The 16310-nt window shown below is 36.8% G+C and overlaps 1 protein-coding gene across 5 annotated transcripts in view; it reads left to right on the top strand.

Annotated features, from left to right (window-relative positions):
- Window positions 1-15255, top strand: part of MME (membrane metalloendopeptidase) — a 99467-nt gene extending 84212 nt beyond the window's left edge. For all 5 annotated transcript variants that reach the window (XM_045503198.1, XM_045503199.1, XM_045503201.1 and 2 more), the window contains exons 18-23: window positions 820-939; window positions 1970-2103; window positions 2944-3009; window positions 5924-6019; window positions 6350-6426; window positions 14038-15255. In XM_045503198.1, the coding sequence (XP_045359154.1) occupies window positions 820-939; window positions 1970-2103; window positions 2944-3009; window positions 5924-6019; window positions 6350-6426; window positions 14038-14137 (593 nt within the window). In that variant the 3' untranslated portion in view covers window positions 14138-15255. The remainder of the gene's footprint in view (window positions 1-819; window positions 940-1969; window positions 2104-2943; window positions 3010-5923; window positions 6020-6349; window positions 6427-14037) is intronic.
- Window positions 15256-16310: the final 1055 nt, after the last annotated feature.

Here is a 16310-nt window from a genome sequence, read left to right as displayed (position 1 = left end):
GACATCTAAGTGTAAAAAGCTAGCAAGTTAATGCAGATGTCAGGGCAGACATAAAAAATATTTATTTATTTAATAAAGTCTTTAGTAAATTCGTTCATTCATTTATCATTGATCATTCACCCATTCAGCCTCTTTCTTAAGCACCTATTATGTTCCAGGCACCTTGCTAGTTTTAGATGCTGAAGATAATGAACTCAAAAAACAAATGGACTCAACAAATAAACAAATGTATCTCTGGGCCCACAAATCTCTGCTCTCAAAGGACTGATATTCGAGGGTCTAGAGCAGGTGAGGGCAATAAGAAAAGGAAGAACAACAACCAAAAATAAAGAAATAAACAGCCACAGGTGCCTTGTTAAAAGTAAAATTGGGCAATGTGATTGGAGGATGCCTTTCATTGAGTAGTTCTGTTTATTTAACAAGCTATTGTAGATGAATAAAATGTTAGAGATGACATTAAAAGAAATACTTGTGTTATTAAATAACTGTTTCTCCCAAATATTTGCAGCGGGGAAAAGACTTTCTGAATGAAGATGATAATTTTCCCTTGCTCTAAACTCTTTATAGCAAAAAACAATCTTAGCAGAGTTTGTAAAGTGAATTGTGATTATAAATCATAGATTACAGTACCGCTTTGGGATGAGCTCTCTGTTGTCATCAATAATAAAAGACCTACATTTGTCTTATCACAGAAGATTTTTATATACAATTAAGTGAAACTGACATACTGGAAAATAGCTTTACCAGGCAGAAAGCCAGCCCCAGGCCTGCCATCACAGAATAATGCCAATAATCTTTAACCATCTTCTTTCTTTGTAGTCTTCCCAGCTGGCATCCTGCAGCCCCCCTTCTTCAGTGCTCAGCAGTCTAACTCATTGAACTATGGGGGTATCGGCATGGTCATAGGACATGAAATCACCCATGGCTTCGATGACAATGGTAAAGTGCCGTGGACACTTTCCTTTGGCTGAGACAGATCCTAATAAACCTGATTAAGAGTTATTATACTTGATCAATACAAGAACATATTTATTCATCAGTGTACCACTGGCTAATAATCATACTTTTAGTATTCCTTTTAAATTGTTCTTAGGAAGATCAGAAATTTCTAGTAGTGAGGTAAGCAATGTGTGCTTTCCACTCTTGACGGAATAACACAAATATTTACATTGAGAAGACACTGATATTTGTCAATGATAAATGTTTGGTCTTATTTCATGAAAGTGTCTATTAATTCAACTATACAGTAATTTTCACAGGTAGGTACTAATACCATTTCAGTTTTTTTAATGGAAAAAAGTAAAGGCACATGAAAGAATTGCTAGGAATTAGTGGAATCAGGATGTGAGTTCAAGTAATTTGTCTTTGTAGCCCTTTTCTTATTCACTACATCATAAGTAACTATTTAAAAGGATGATAAAATGAAGTCTTAAAACATGACATGTAATAAATGCCACTGTAGCTCAAAAAAGGGAAAGATCAATGTGTTTAGCATTAGTGGGAAAGCCCCTGGAGGAAGGCACTTCTTTGTGAGTGCTTGAAGTCGAGGGAAACTGGGTCCACGGTGTGTCTCATGAAGGGTCTGAGATATGAAATGAATGCAGAATAAAAATAATGGTCTTTTTAAGTTTCAAAATATCAAATTAAACAGTCTTGGTCAACATGAAAACTCTCCAAGAGAAACAAGGCACGATTTCAGGAGTGGTTTACCTGGTGGCCTCGGCTGAGATATCAGGAACCAAGTGGACGCAAGGCCCGGATTAATACTAAGGCACATCAGCAAAGCAGGCCCTGGCAGCCCAGGTTTCATCAACACAGGATGAGGAAGGGAGCAGTTCCTCTCATTACGTGTCCAGTGTAGTGTTCTCTCACACAGTGGTATTTTGTTCCTTGCCTTTCAGATTAAAGATACCTTATTGTAGTTCTTGATGTAATGAGTTCCCATTTTACTTAAATCATTATATTACAGGCAGGAATTTTAATAAGGATGGAGACCTTGTTGACTGGTGGACTCAACAGTCTGCAAATAATTTTAAAGACCAATCCCAATGCATGGTGTACCAGTATGGAAACTTCTCCTGGGACCTAGCTGGTGGACAACATGTATGTCATCAGCACTCTCTTGAAAAGTTTTAGATATATTCAGTCTTTTTTATTGTTGTTGTTGTTGACGATGATGATGTTTTATTTTGTTTGAATGTAGATGACATGTAATGTTACATTAGTTTCAGATATATAACTTAGTGACTTGACAGTTTTATACACTGTGGTTTCACCACAAGTGTAGCTACCATCTGTCTCTTGACATTGTTATTACAGTATCACTGACTGTATTCCTTATGCTCTGCTTTTTATTCTTGTGCCTTCCTCATTCTATAACTGGAAGCCTGAATATCCCTCTGGTCTTCACCCATTTGGTCCATCCCCCTGTCCCCTTCCCCTCTGGCAACTATCAGTTTGTTCTCTGTATTTATAGTTCTGGTTTTTTAATTCATCCTTTTTGGATTCCATTTATGCGTGGAGTCATATGGTATTTGTCTTTCTCAGCCTGACAACATAATACCTTCTAGGTCCATCCATGTTGCCTCAAATGGCATGATCTCATACTTTTTTATGGCTGTGTAATATTCCTGTGTGTGTGTGTGGGCGTGTGTGTGTGTGTGTGTGTCACTTCTTCCTTACCTGTTTGCCTATCCATAGACACTTAGGTTGTTTCTGTGCCCTGGCTGTGGTAATGCTACAGTAAATAAATATATCTTTTCAAGTTAGTGTTTTTGTTTTCCCTGGGTAAATACCCAATAGTGAAATTATTGAATCATATGGTATTTCTATTTTCAATTTTTTGAGGAATAGATATATAGTCCAGCTTAAGTGCATTATTGATGCCTTCTTAACAATCCAAATACAGGTAAGAATCTTTAAGCATCTTTTGTTTTTTAACAGCTCAATGGAATTAATACACTGGGAGAAAATATTGCTGATAATGGAGGCATTGGCCAAGCATACAGAGTGAGTAATAATATTGTTTCCCATTTTAATGTTTGGAGTATACATTTATCATATTTAATCACTGATGTAAAGCCTTTAGCAAAAGGTGCATATAATGTAGGGAGTAAGCAATGAATAGAAAGTAGAAAATACATGGGGAAAAAGGGGATTGGGCAGTACAGTTATGATTGAGCTGAACACCAGTCTAAGCTCCTGAGAAGCTGAGGAGAAGAAACATGGAATGTTATATGAGCAGAAATGAGGAGACATGCACGTTCCATAGAGGAAGCAACATTTTTCTAAGAAATAATCTCTGAAATAATTTTTTACAAAAGGTATCTCATAAAAAGGATTATTTCAGTCATTGATCAGTGTACTAAATGGGACCCCCAGTTTCACGGCAGGTGAAGCAGTTAGGAACCATAATCAGCATCAACCACAGTCCAGTTACACTGATACGGTGAGGGACTGAAGTGATATGGCCTTGTGGCATGTGGCCTTGTAGTCATCCAAACTATTATATCCAGAGGGGTATATCCATGGAGCATCCCTTAGAATCTCGTTTAGCCTTCCATTCATTCTTGCATTCAACAAATACTTGTTGAGGACCTTACTATTCTCAGCGCTGGAGATGTCACTGCAAACCTTCCATGAAAGATGTCATTATTTGATGGGTTGAAGGATGATCTAGTCGATGCCATGCGCACAAGAAAAAGTAGGGATTTTCACAAAAGAGTAGAGGGATACTGGTATTGGAATCAACAAGGAGAAAGAGAGAGGGTAGTTTTAAATGCCTCTTCTAACCCCGAGGTAGCTCACATGTGAGACAATGAGCAGTGTCTACTTGAGAAGGTACAAGGGTCAAGGTGCCTCAGGACAGAACCAGGCTTCTCTAAAACCAACACAGATGGAATGTCCTATGCAATGGATGAAGATGTAGGGTTATTTTCCCACTATAGAAATGTATGGGTTAGAGGGGAGTAGGAGGGCCTTAATGGTTGGGGCAGGAAAGGGGAAGCAGTGAGGGAAAGATGACTGGTAGAACCTGTGACTTGGCAGTGACCATGGATGATCAAAGTGTGAGACTTGAGAGATTAAGCTGCCTGCAAAGTTTCCAAAAGAATGAATCCCAACAGAATCTGGGGTGGGTGGGGGGTGGTACGTTGCTGCTTCTTTGAAGGCTTGGTAATATTTTGACTGGATGCCAGTCAATGTGCATTTTACCTCTTATGATACTAGGTATTTTGTTTTCACACAAATATTCTTGAGCTTTATACTTGGACACAGGTAAATTCCTTAGAAATGGTTTGATCCTTTTGGATCTTGCTTTTACAACTTGTTTGGTGGGACTAGGGTAGTGTTCAGTCCAGGGACAATTATTCTCCACTGCTGAGGCAAGACCCTACTGTGTGAAACTCAAGGTCTTCCATTTTTGTCCTGTGTGAATACTAGGCATTTTTATCTCTAATCCTTTTTCATGGTTCCTTCCCTAGTTTCTGGTAGTTTGCTCATATGCATACTCACATACTCAGCTGAATACTTGATCTCTAGAGATCCTCTTCTGTGTGGCTTTCTCCTCTTCAGGACTCTGTCCTTGGTGTCCTTGAACTCTCAGCTCCTCCTCAACTCAAGCAGTCCCTTAAACTCTGATTGAGTTTCTCTTCTCTACGTTGTAAACTGCAAATGCTTAAGGCAATACACTGGGGCAATTATAGGGCTTATCCTATATGTTCACCATCTCAGAGAGGTCACTCTCCTTTTTGCCTGATGTCCAGTGTAATGTGCACCATTGTTCCATATATTTTGTCCATCATTTGGTTGTTTCAGCAGGAAGGTAAATCCAGTTCTTGTCACTTCATTTTGCCTGGAAGTGGACGGAATTGGCACTCTTAACACTCCCAAACCCCCACAGTTATTCTAATATTCAGACAGATTAAAAATCATTCCTGTAAAACTCTAGTCAAAATCTGGGTTGATGGTACTTCCATGAAGATCCTCACCTAAAACAAGTACAGAATTATTATAATGAAGCAAATTACAAGTGTGCAAATATTTTATTATATGTGAAATCATAGAATCTAATACCTTGTCCCCTTGCTATATTGTGAGCTTCCTAGGAGGGAGCAGGATCAAGTCTTCCCCACGCTCCTAGCATCTTTACAAAGGAGATACTCAGTAAATCTATGTCAATGGCAAGGAGGAAGAAATGAAATATATCTTCTGCCTATCTGAGTGATCGCTTTCCTTTGTATTAAATTGGAAGTAACACATCTCAGAAAGTTTGTTGTAAATCTCTTAAGTATATTTAGTAGAGAAAAACTGCATTTTTTAATAGAGTTCATAAAGCCTTAAGAATTAAGAACACTTTCTGACATTCAAGTAACCTAAATTCCTTCTTCCTAATGCAACTGAGGTTCAGTCTATTTTGCCTTGTCTTCCAGGGGGCCACAATAACTGCTCATCTTTATGCTTAGAATCACAGGATACTAATTTTTAAGAGATCTTAAGGAATGCCTTCACTTTGGGCCTGAATCATTCAAACGAAGTCTGATGAAAGTCTTTTTGCTAAGAGTAATAACTGTGCTAAATATTACCATCACAAACTCCCTTGGCAATCCATTCTTCCAACAACCAGACTTATCCATCTCTCTATAGAACAATATTTAGATAAGTTTTTCATCATTTATTTAAGTCATCCATTCATTCAACTGACATTTATTGATCATTGATATTTTCAGACCATTTGTAAATAAATTCTGGTTTTCTTTCTAATCCATGAAATAGTTGTTAAGTTTCCATATGTAAATATATTATTATGGCGATCCTGATATAAAAAGTTAATTACTTGGTTACTTGGTTACATGGTCTTTTGCATAGATTTATACATAAATTTCAAAATTATAAACATCATGTTTCTATTTCATTAACTGCCTAGGCCTATCAAAATTATGTTAAAAAGAATGGTGAAGAAAAACTACTTCCTGGACTTGACCTAAATCACAAACAACTATTCTTCTTGAACTTTGCCCAGGTAGTGTATCTTTTTTTGATTGATAGATATGAAAATCATGTTGAGTTATAATTTCATAGTAAGTTAGATATTGCATGCTGAGTTTTCTTGTTTTAATCAGTTATGGCAGAGCATTTGACTTGACTGACTTTCATTGTTTATAACAGAGTATCATATCATATTAATGATAATTATGTTTCTGGTTGCCTATCACTGAACAATTATTTGAAGAGTAAATGGTTGGGGAATGCAGAATTCCAATTTAATTTTTGCAATAGGAAGTTGGCTTTCTCAAACAAATAATCTTTGAACCTAAGCACACTACTTTCCTTTTTCTATCCCTATCCCTAGGTGTGGTGTGGGACCTACAGGCCAGAGTATGCTGTCAACTCCATTAAAACAGATGTTCACAGCCCAGGGAATTTCAGGTACATGGGTTTGAACAGCAGTCCGGTGCTCCAATATTGACTTCATTACTTCTAAATTTGGAAATTGTTTTTTTTTTCTAACTGTGACTATAAAATTTTGAAATACAGTTGTTGTTTTTTTCTTTTGAGGGTCATAGAACAAATGATCACCAGAACAAAACAGGATAAATGTCATGTTTACATGAGCATAGCCTTGACTGCTGTTATCCTCAGAATATACGTGACCAATGCTCAGTGCTTGATGGATTCCAACAAAGATGCTGCCTGAGAATAGTAGCTCTATTTAAAGCTAGCATAGACATTTTTAAGAGGCTATGAAAAGTTTAAGCCTAGCACCAGTGAGTACCTATTCCAAAGAAAGATGTGCATTCAACATAAAGAGAAATGTTCTTTAATTAGAGGTTGATTCGAATTAGAGGCTTAATTAGAGGTAATCAGTGGCTGTCCAACATAAAGTTAGCCCCAGAGCTCCAGGAGAGGATACCTTGAAGCGGAAGTCAGAGAACAGGTCATTAAGGATGCTGGAGAAAAATGCGCTGTAGAGTGGAGGGTTGAGTTAGAAGAAATCTAAAGTCCTTCCGAGACCAGAAAATCTCAGAGAAATCAAAACAGTGAAAGAGAATCACTCGAACCAGTGTTTCAGTGTTAAATCCTGGATCCCTGTGTATCCAGTTAGGACTAAATTATTAATGCTTCCCCTTCCAACATACTATACCACTTCATCACTGCTAAATGATCAACAACACTTCTCAAGCAGGAACTCTGAAAAACAAATTAAAAATTTTGTAGAGTGGTTAGAAAACAGTTTGAGAACAAGAGAGAATTAAGGGGCTGAGTTTTAAAAGCCCTTCCTAAAATAGCCATAAGTATACTGCCCGGATCATTCACTCCTGGGGAAAAACCACATTCAATTATGAAACAATAAAATAGCACATTTACAAATTAAAGAATTTACTCAGCTTGTTCTAGTATCATCATTGTAATCACCATCATTTAGTATTTGCCTTAACAGTTCTTTCAAAATTCATTCTTTCAGCAACTGTTTATTGTATGCCCAATATGTTTATAATCCAAGGTAAATTCAGTCTTGGTAGAATATTCAAATTAACTTCTTTTTTAGGTAATGAGCAGCAAAAGTCACTAGGTCAATTCCCATCATGGTTTACCCAAGTAACTGTTTCGTTTCTAGAATTTGCTTTTTCCTTACTGAAGTCTTCAGAAATGAAGGTACGGGAATCTAATTCTGAAGGCAACGAATGCAATTTATACGCTCACATTAACCATGATAACAATCTAATTGGTCAAAGTTCTTCCCTCCATATCCCAATGAACTAAAGCATATGTCCGTAGAAACCTAAGTGAATTTAAGTAATATTATTGTAGTACGTGATACACCTGGCATCCTCAGAGAATGAGGCTTGCAAATTGAAAGCTTTTGATAGCTACAATTTGTCCCTTGAGTGTTAATGTTTTCATCTTAACCACTGGATGAAAATTTCTCTGTTTAAAATATTTTCTACCCTGTTGCCTTATTAACACAGTATCCTCAACAAAACCTAGCCTTTGTTTTTAAATGACACAGACTATTGTTATGACTACTAGTTGGCATTTTAGTGCTTATTAGTCTCCTGAAATCCTCAAAAGCTAGTGTGGGGAGTGACTTATTCCTACAATACGGAGCCACTGATGGGGATACAGTAGTGCTTTTTTTGACTTAATTTTGGCTTTTTATTAGGGTTTTTCTGTTTGTTTCTTTCCTAGTTCTCTTTTCTGTTACTACATTGCCTGCCTTTTGCCATTTCATTTCTTTATTCTGATTAGGTCAGAAAGCATATCTTTAAACTTGTATGGTAAAAAAAAAAAAAAAAAAAAAATGAATGCAAGCTTTGAAGTAAGAAACACTTGAGTTCCACCCATGATTCTGCCATTTGCAAGCTGTTACTTAATCAATTTCTTAATATATAAAATGAGGATTAAATTCTCATAAGAGCCATTGAAGATTAATGTTAATATAGAAGTGTCTGTTACATATATGTGTGTGAAAATTAGTACTAGAATTATTTTTAGACACGAAAGGTATAAACAGAATAAGAATTTCCATGAGTAATTTGAAACAGTTTTTATTAACTAAAGTCAAGGGCTCTTTGTTGCTCATTTCTTATGTCTGTATAGTTCAGAATGTCAGTAACTGATCACCGGTTAAATGATATGTAGGTAAATATGTAACTGTTCTACCTTCAATTTTAAACTGAAAGGATTTTATTATAAATATGTAAAATTTGCTCTCTATAAAAGTACATATTATTTTATTATAAAATATGTAAAATTATTTGTAACTTTCATTTTCTCTATCCTGGTGCAAAAGATGCCTCCTTGACTATTTTTCATTTATAGCAAGAAAAGTATGTGTTGTTTTTTTTAAAGGGTAAATGGAATGCCAACCCTTTGTCAAGGAAATTATTATTTTCTCTGGAGGTAAAGGGATTTCCTTGGCAAAAGGTTGAGGTTACATTTAGTTTTGGAAACAAGCTGCTTCCTGGCTCTACAAAGTAAAACGTATTTTTTAAAGAGCCTTAAAAACTAATAGAAATTGAATTGCTAGTGAAAAATTGTGCATAGTGGGCTGTGTAGAAACATTTCTGAAATAGAGGGAGATTTTGTAAGCTTACACTTAAATATTCACAGTATTAACAACAAAAGACAAAATATACTTGATATAAAGCTGAATCTATAAAACAATTTGTTAGGTCTGAGCTGTAATTGTCTTATTCTTCCTAACCAAAGTCTTATGTACTTTACATAAACTTCTAAAAACTTTAGTATTTAAAACAAAAACATTTCCCCATGAGGTTCTAGAAATTGAACTCAAAATTTAAATGACTTCTTTGGAAATTCAGTTTTTCTTAGCCATCTGCAGTCACTCGGAATGGTTGTTATGCTAATATTTACCATATAAACTACACATGTGTTTCTAAGTTATTCAGATGTAATACTTCTAAACAATAAAAAAGGGTCTGATACTTTTTTTTAAAGGAAGTCCAAAGGGACAAAGTGATACCAATGTATATGCTACTTAAATAGTAAAAGTGCTAATTTAGATGCTTAAGTTGCTAGGGTCCCCTTGGTGGCTCAGTTAAGCATCTGACTTTGGCTCAGGTCATGATCTTGCAGTCTGTGAGTTTGAGCCCTGCATCGGGCTCTGTGCTGACAGCTCAGAGCCTTGAACTTGCTTCAGATTTGGTGTCTCCCTCTCTTCCTGCCACTCCCCTGCTCATGCTCTGTCTCTCTCTCTGAAAAACAAACACTTAAGAAAAATTTTTAAAATAGATGCTTAAATTGGTGGATAATTGTCTTCCAGTCAGAATATAAGGGCACTTTATAGAACTAACACTACTAATAAAGCAAGAAATTTTCCCCACAGATTAACTTCTAGCACTTTTTGTAAGATAGTCTTTCTAGTGTTTTATGTAGACATTTCCAAGTAATATGGTGATTTTATTCCCTATTATTCTATGATATAGTATGCATATGCTAAATCGTCTTTGAAATACTAATGTTTCCTCCATTTACCTTAAATATTAGCATTGGTTTTGATATTTTGTAAGTGTTAGTTTGGATTTTGGTGAACCCTGTAGAATTCCTGTTAGCACTTGTTAATCTTCAGACTGGATCTGGGAATCTATTCTGGCATTTATTTCTTTGTCAATCCATAGTGGAGCATAAGCTGATCAAGGTGACCTTACTTTAACAAAATCATCAACAACAGTTAATGATAAAGATTGGATAGTTTACTTATGAATGAAGCTAGTTAACCTGGTAACCAAGTCATTCATTTAAAAGAAGGAACAGGGGCGCCTGGATGGCGCAGTCGGTTAAGCATCCGACTTCAGCCAGGTCACGATCTCGCGGTCCGTGAGTTCGAGCCCCGCGTCGGTCTCTGGGCTGATGGCTCAGAGCCTGGAGCCTGTTTCCGATTCTGTGTCTCCCTCTCTCTCTGCCCCTCTGTCTCAAAAATAAATAAACGTTCATGCTGTGTCTCTCTGTCCCAAAAATAAATAAACGTTGAAAAAAAAAAATTAAAAGAAGGAACAAAGGGTTGTCAGAAGACCAATTAATTGCAAAAAGCTCATTCAGTAATTCAAAAATCCAGTTAAGTGCAGGCAGAGGTAGTCTTCTTGGTCACCTGATGTTCAACTCTCTATATCTTAAATGTTTTTAAAAGAAGTGATTATTTGCCAAGGCAATAAACAACAATAGTACAATAAAATATTTTATATAATAAAATAAAACTTTCAAGTAAATCACTTTAAGAAATAATTAATAAGAGCCATTTATCTTTGTTATTATAAACACATATGCCACACAGTTTTCATGTAGCACGAAATTCAGGTATTTTTTGTAATATTAATGAAATATGACCCCACTCTTAAGAGAAGGGATTCGTTTGATTATAATGTATCCATTTTTTGAAATAGATTATTTATGTCCTCCATCCAAAGATTTAATGTAAACAATAAGACATTAATTAGAGTGCTAGGAAGGTAAGTGAAGGCCTGGTACGTTGTTGACCTAATTATTCAGAATCAAATTGTCTAAGCGAAGCCTTTGGATGGAAAGAGAAGAGCTGGAATTGAAATGAAGAGCTAAGCGTGCCTGAGGTTGAGTGTTGCCACATTGCTAACTCCCATTGGTGCTTTGTGAAGACTTCCCTTTTTTGAGGGGTGTGTGTGTGTATGTGTTTAATTTCCTTAATATTTTTATGACAAATGTAGAATTAAGTCATGGGTTTGGACATTTGACTGAAGTACTTGTCCCCATATGATTATATCTAAGACACAATCCTTTTATTTAAAAAGTTTACTAAAATGAAAACAAAAAAGAGCAGCTCTTCCATTCAGTGACTCTCAGATGATTTCCTTGCCCATCAGGGAGCTTCCTCCCCAGTTTGAGGAACAATCGGGCCACCATGATGACTGTCATTCAGCCAGCATATAGGGCTTCCTAAAGTGGAAAGGGGATTGAATTAAATGAATCAAAGCATCTTTCTGTCTCAGAGTCCATGAGCCCAGAAACTTAAAAGACTAAAGACCAATACAAATTCCTGATGTCTAAAATCCTTTTATTCTTTGGAGCGCCTGGCTGGCTCAGTCGGTAGAACATGTGACTCTTGATCATGGGGTCATGAGTTCGAGCCCCATATTGGGAATAGAGATTACTAAAAATAAAATAAAATCTTTTTATTCCTGCATATAATCACTTTTGACCAAGTATCAAGTGAATTTGTTCTTAAACTTGTAGATGTAAGAAGTGACACATTTATTATTATTATTATTATTATTATTATTATTATTACTATAATAGCAAATTAACTCAATCGCAAGCTCCCACCCTAAGCAAGGAAGTAAGAAGTTTAATTTCAGCAGTTTTCAGTGTACTCCTTTTTAAGATTGTTCAGGAACCTGAAGACCTAGAAATTAGGGAATTAGCCTCCATCTCCAGCCTGCTGTGGTCACTGCTGATACCCCTGCAGTTCAAGGGCTCCCTCTGAAGTCAGGTGGCTCCATTTCCTTCAGGTCGTCATGGGCAAGGGCCCATTACACCCCATCCTAGCAGAGGTTCTCTCAGGACCCTGCTCAGAGTGGGAGGCATGTCTGTGCCATTCACACAAAGGAGAGGGCACATTACTGGGCCCCTCCTCAGCACTGGGAAGCCATTCTTTTCCGTATCAAATGGACTAATAGACGTAAATGCCCCAGCTCTGGCCCCCACCCCGTTTCAGTCACCACCCGCCCTCCCCCCAATACCAGGAAGATTCCAATTAATCTTTAGGACTTTTCTAGGAGTACTAAAAATACACACATAACCAAAAAGGTTTACATTCTCCCTGAAGGGATAGAGGAGTTGCGATGTTGGGGATGAGAGATAGTTGATGTGGTAATAGTTGACACATTAGGGAGTCAGATTTTCAGAAATTCAGTTATCTTTCCTGGAATGGGAATAAGGAAAGCAAATGCTTGCTTTCTCTCTAGTTGGTTGTAGCAAATAAACAACAAAAATGCCAAGCAGGACATTTTCTTTATAATGCCCTATTCCTCGTATACATGTAATCACCGTGACCAGCCAACAGACTCATTTATTCGGTATGTATGTCCTGAGTCCTACAATATACAAAGCACTGTGCTAGGCTTGGTGGAGAGGGCAGCAGGGAGCAAGAGATACACAGTATTTTGCCCTCACATTACAAGGTAGGGTTATGTCAGGAAGTAAAGAAGAAGAGAACAAATCACTGTGAACCAAGAGGTCTACTGCAGGTGGAAGGAACTAATCTGGACATTATTTGAAGAAAGCCTCTGAGGAGGGGTGTTTAAGTGGAGGCATGAAGGCTGAGAAGGAGTGAGTCATGTAGTCACTGGGGAGTAAACTTTCCAGGGACTATGGTCAGTGGGAGCAGAAAGCCCTGAAGAGGGAAAGAAATTGGCTGGTTTGATGAATGGAAAGTAGGACGGTGTAGTTTGAGAGAAATGGGATGAAGAACGAACGTACTATGAGGAAGCCAGGAAGGTCGGCTGGAGCCCTCAAAACACTGGAAGCCACAGAAAGGAAGTTGACTTTCATTCAAGCCCCTGGAAGATTTTAAATAAGGGAATTAGGGGACTTGATTTAGAGAATGGGTTAGAGGAGATAAGAGTGCAAAGATTTACACTTAGCACATCTGCCACGTGAGGAAATCTCAGTAATTAGAACATACTCTCCTGTCACTTGCTTGAGGTCTTCCCATCACCCTAGTCTGTTTGCCTCCCTGCCCTTCCTCCCGATCCAAGGTGGGTGTGGTGGGGTGGTCCCAGTGGGAAGAGAAGGGAAGGAGCTGGTTTGGGGTTGACGTGAAAACATCACCTCTGCATCACTGTACTGACCTATCTGTCTCCTCAAATGTTGCTTGGTGCCGAAAGTGGGTTGGACAGTGTTGTTTTTGCCCATTGGGGTCAGAGATAAGAAGAAATTGACTTTCTGCCAGCCTTTTCCAGTTACTCAGGCTGAATCCAGTTTCTGATATCTATGGAGTTCTTTTGGAAAGAAAGAAAATAATTCTCTTCCTTATTAAATCAACAAATATCTATTTAGTCTGTTATACTTGTTATTGTGTGAGCCCTTCCAAAAGATAATGAACACTCATGATTTTATTTTTGGCCAAACTCTTATTATAATAACTGCAATTCCAAATATGTATTATTCATTTATTTTACAACGTGTATATCTTACTCACTTTACTGACAACCTTAAGATGCAGGTACTATTATTATATGCATTTATAGAAAAGGAAAGTGAAGCACAGAGAAGCGAAATAGATTCAACTTATAACCAGGATTCAAGCTATGCCATCTTCAAATCTGTGCTCTTAATTCCTGTGCTTTGTTACCTGCTCACTTAAAAATTCTATTAACAAATAACAAATTTATTCTACCTGTTTCTTTTTTATGATAATTATTCTCTTAAACTGTAAATTTCAAATTCCCTCAATAGGCCTACACCTATAGAAATTCTGTAGAGCTTCTCCTATATGGTATGGACATAAGTATCAAATGCTGATGGTGACTTTGTTTTGTTTCACAGAATTATTGGGACTTTGCAGAACTCCCCTGAGTTTTCAGAGGCCTATCATTGCCGCAAGAACTCATACATGAATCCAGAAAAGAAATGCCGAGTTTGGTGATCTTCAGAAAAAGCGACGTAGCCTTTGGTTAGCCTTGCCAACACCATGAAAATGGGAAACTCTGTCCAAGAGAAAATGGTTCACCGAAGTCACTGTAATTACATGGGGGTAGTTAACAGAGATGAGAGAGCATCATTTAGAAATGAAGTTAGGTTATTCTGGAAAAGCTATGGAGAGGAGGGGGTGGGGTCTGGTGTCTATCAAATCAATCACTTCTCACTGTGTAAATAACGCTTTATGTCTAAAGATATTACCATTCATTTCTGTTTCTCATACGATCTGCCAGTTTGATGTCACCTCTTGAAAACAGTGTTAACCACTTGATGTAGACTGGGATTTCTAATCAAAGGGAGAAAGAAGAGATTGGAGAATACAGTTGGCTCCAAAAGCACAGCAGTGGCATGACAGTTAAAACACACATTGCCTAATTACTTATTTTTATTTTTATTTGTAACATTTATGCTCCTGCAAAAATCTTCCAAAGAATTCTTATACATGTTGGGGCCGTGGGACTTAATGTAATTTTAAACCAGTTTTGCCAATCATCAGTTATTCATCCTGAAATCATTGTATTTTAAGCTACTCTTAGGGTGAAAATGAATGTCTGAAACTGTTTTTCATTATACCTGCTTTCACCGATATTGAAATTCTCAAGGCTCCCTGCAATTTTCTAAGCAATTTCTTGTTCTCTCTCCCTCTCAAAACTTGATCTTTTTAAGAGATTTGTAGTAATGTATAAATAATAATTTTTATATTTAATTATTACATTTATGACTAAGTAATTATTATTATAGGTAATCACTGAATATCGAAGTTTCAGACAGGTAGTTCCGAACCAAGATCTGTAAAGTGATGTACAGATAAAGATTTGAGATTTTTACACTTATAAATCATATTGATAAAAAACTTTAAGCACAAACTAGGTGAAAAATGGCCATTGGACAGTTGTCTAAAGATACATAAGACCTGTGGTTTACAATCAGGATTTTCAGAATAAAATCTGTCCTTGAGGTGGCTCCGATAAAAGGGCATCTATATAGCTCTGATTCTCTTTATCTTTTCAGGTTTGTTTTCTGATGGAAATATTTTGATAATAAATTGAAATTGTGAGCCCATTACTCACTAAGCCTATTGTGCTAGCTGTCTAGCTTTGGAAAGTGCATTTCTGAATATAAATGAGAGGCTTCCCCACCTCAGACAGACCTGCTTCTAAAATCCTAACTCACATAAGAGTTCTGGGAGGGGACTGTTGCGTCCCTGATAGGAACTCATCTCTTGAGGCTTTCATGTTCTCTTTCCCTGTCCTTTTGGCTAGTTTGGTTCATTTCATTACTTGATTAACATTTTACAAAAGAGGCACACTTCCAACATCCTTATTTTTCCTAACAAAACGAAAATGAGGGAATTTCTGTCCAAAATATGAGTGTTGGTTTTCTTGCTTCTTGAAAGATGCCCATTGGCCTTTTTTAAAGAAAAAGAAAGTTATTGAAATATAACACACAACAGTTTCATAAAACGTTAAGTGTACCCAGCTCAGTGAACTTTCTCCTACCGTAGACAGCCCTGTAACCAGCACCTTTAAGAAACAGAACATTACTAGTGCCTTAGAAGCCCCTTCTTCCAACCACCACTTTGCTCCTCCAAGGACAACTACTGTCCTGACTTTTAATATCATACATTAGTTTCAATTAATTAGTATGTATTCTTTTGCGTCTGGCTTCTTTCACTCAGCATTACATTTGAGATTCATCCATATTGTTGCATTTGACTGTGGATCTTTCATTCTCATTGCTCAATAATATTCTATTGTGATTTCAATAGAATATTCAATAATATTCTATTGTGATTATACTACAGTTCACCCATTCCATTGTTGATAGGCACTTGAGAAGTTTCCAGTTTGGGGTTGTTACAAATGGTGCCATCTTTTTTAACTTGAGATTTTAATGGGCTCATTTCCACAAATATTTCCTAAAGTTATTATAAATATTGAAAATACAGTTTTATACTAGCCATGGATATCCTTATCTTTTCTTCTTGTATCACTACCACTGTTATCATGGACAATTAAAAGTATACTTATGGGTATCTTTCTTTAAACTAAACTGAAAACACTTTTAAGTAATATTGGTAATTGGAGCAATAGGAGGTTCCAGTTCTGAAGAGAACAACT

The sequence above is a fragment of the Leopardus geoffroyi genome, chromosome C2 (assembly GCF_018350155.1).
Source record: "Leopardus geoffroyi isolate Oge1 chromosome C2, O.geoffroyi_Oge1_pat1.0, whole genome shotgun sequence".
Classification (NCBI taxonomy): Eukaryota; Metazoa; Chordata; class Mammalia; order Carnivora; family Felidae; genus Leopardus; species Leopardus geoffroyi.
Note: the sequence above shows the minus strand (reverse complement) of the source record. Positions and strands in the feature narration are given on the sequence as shown.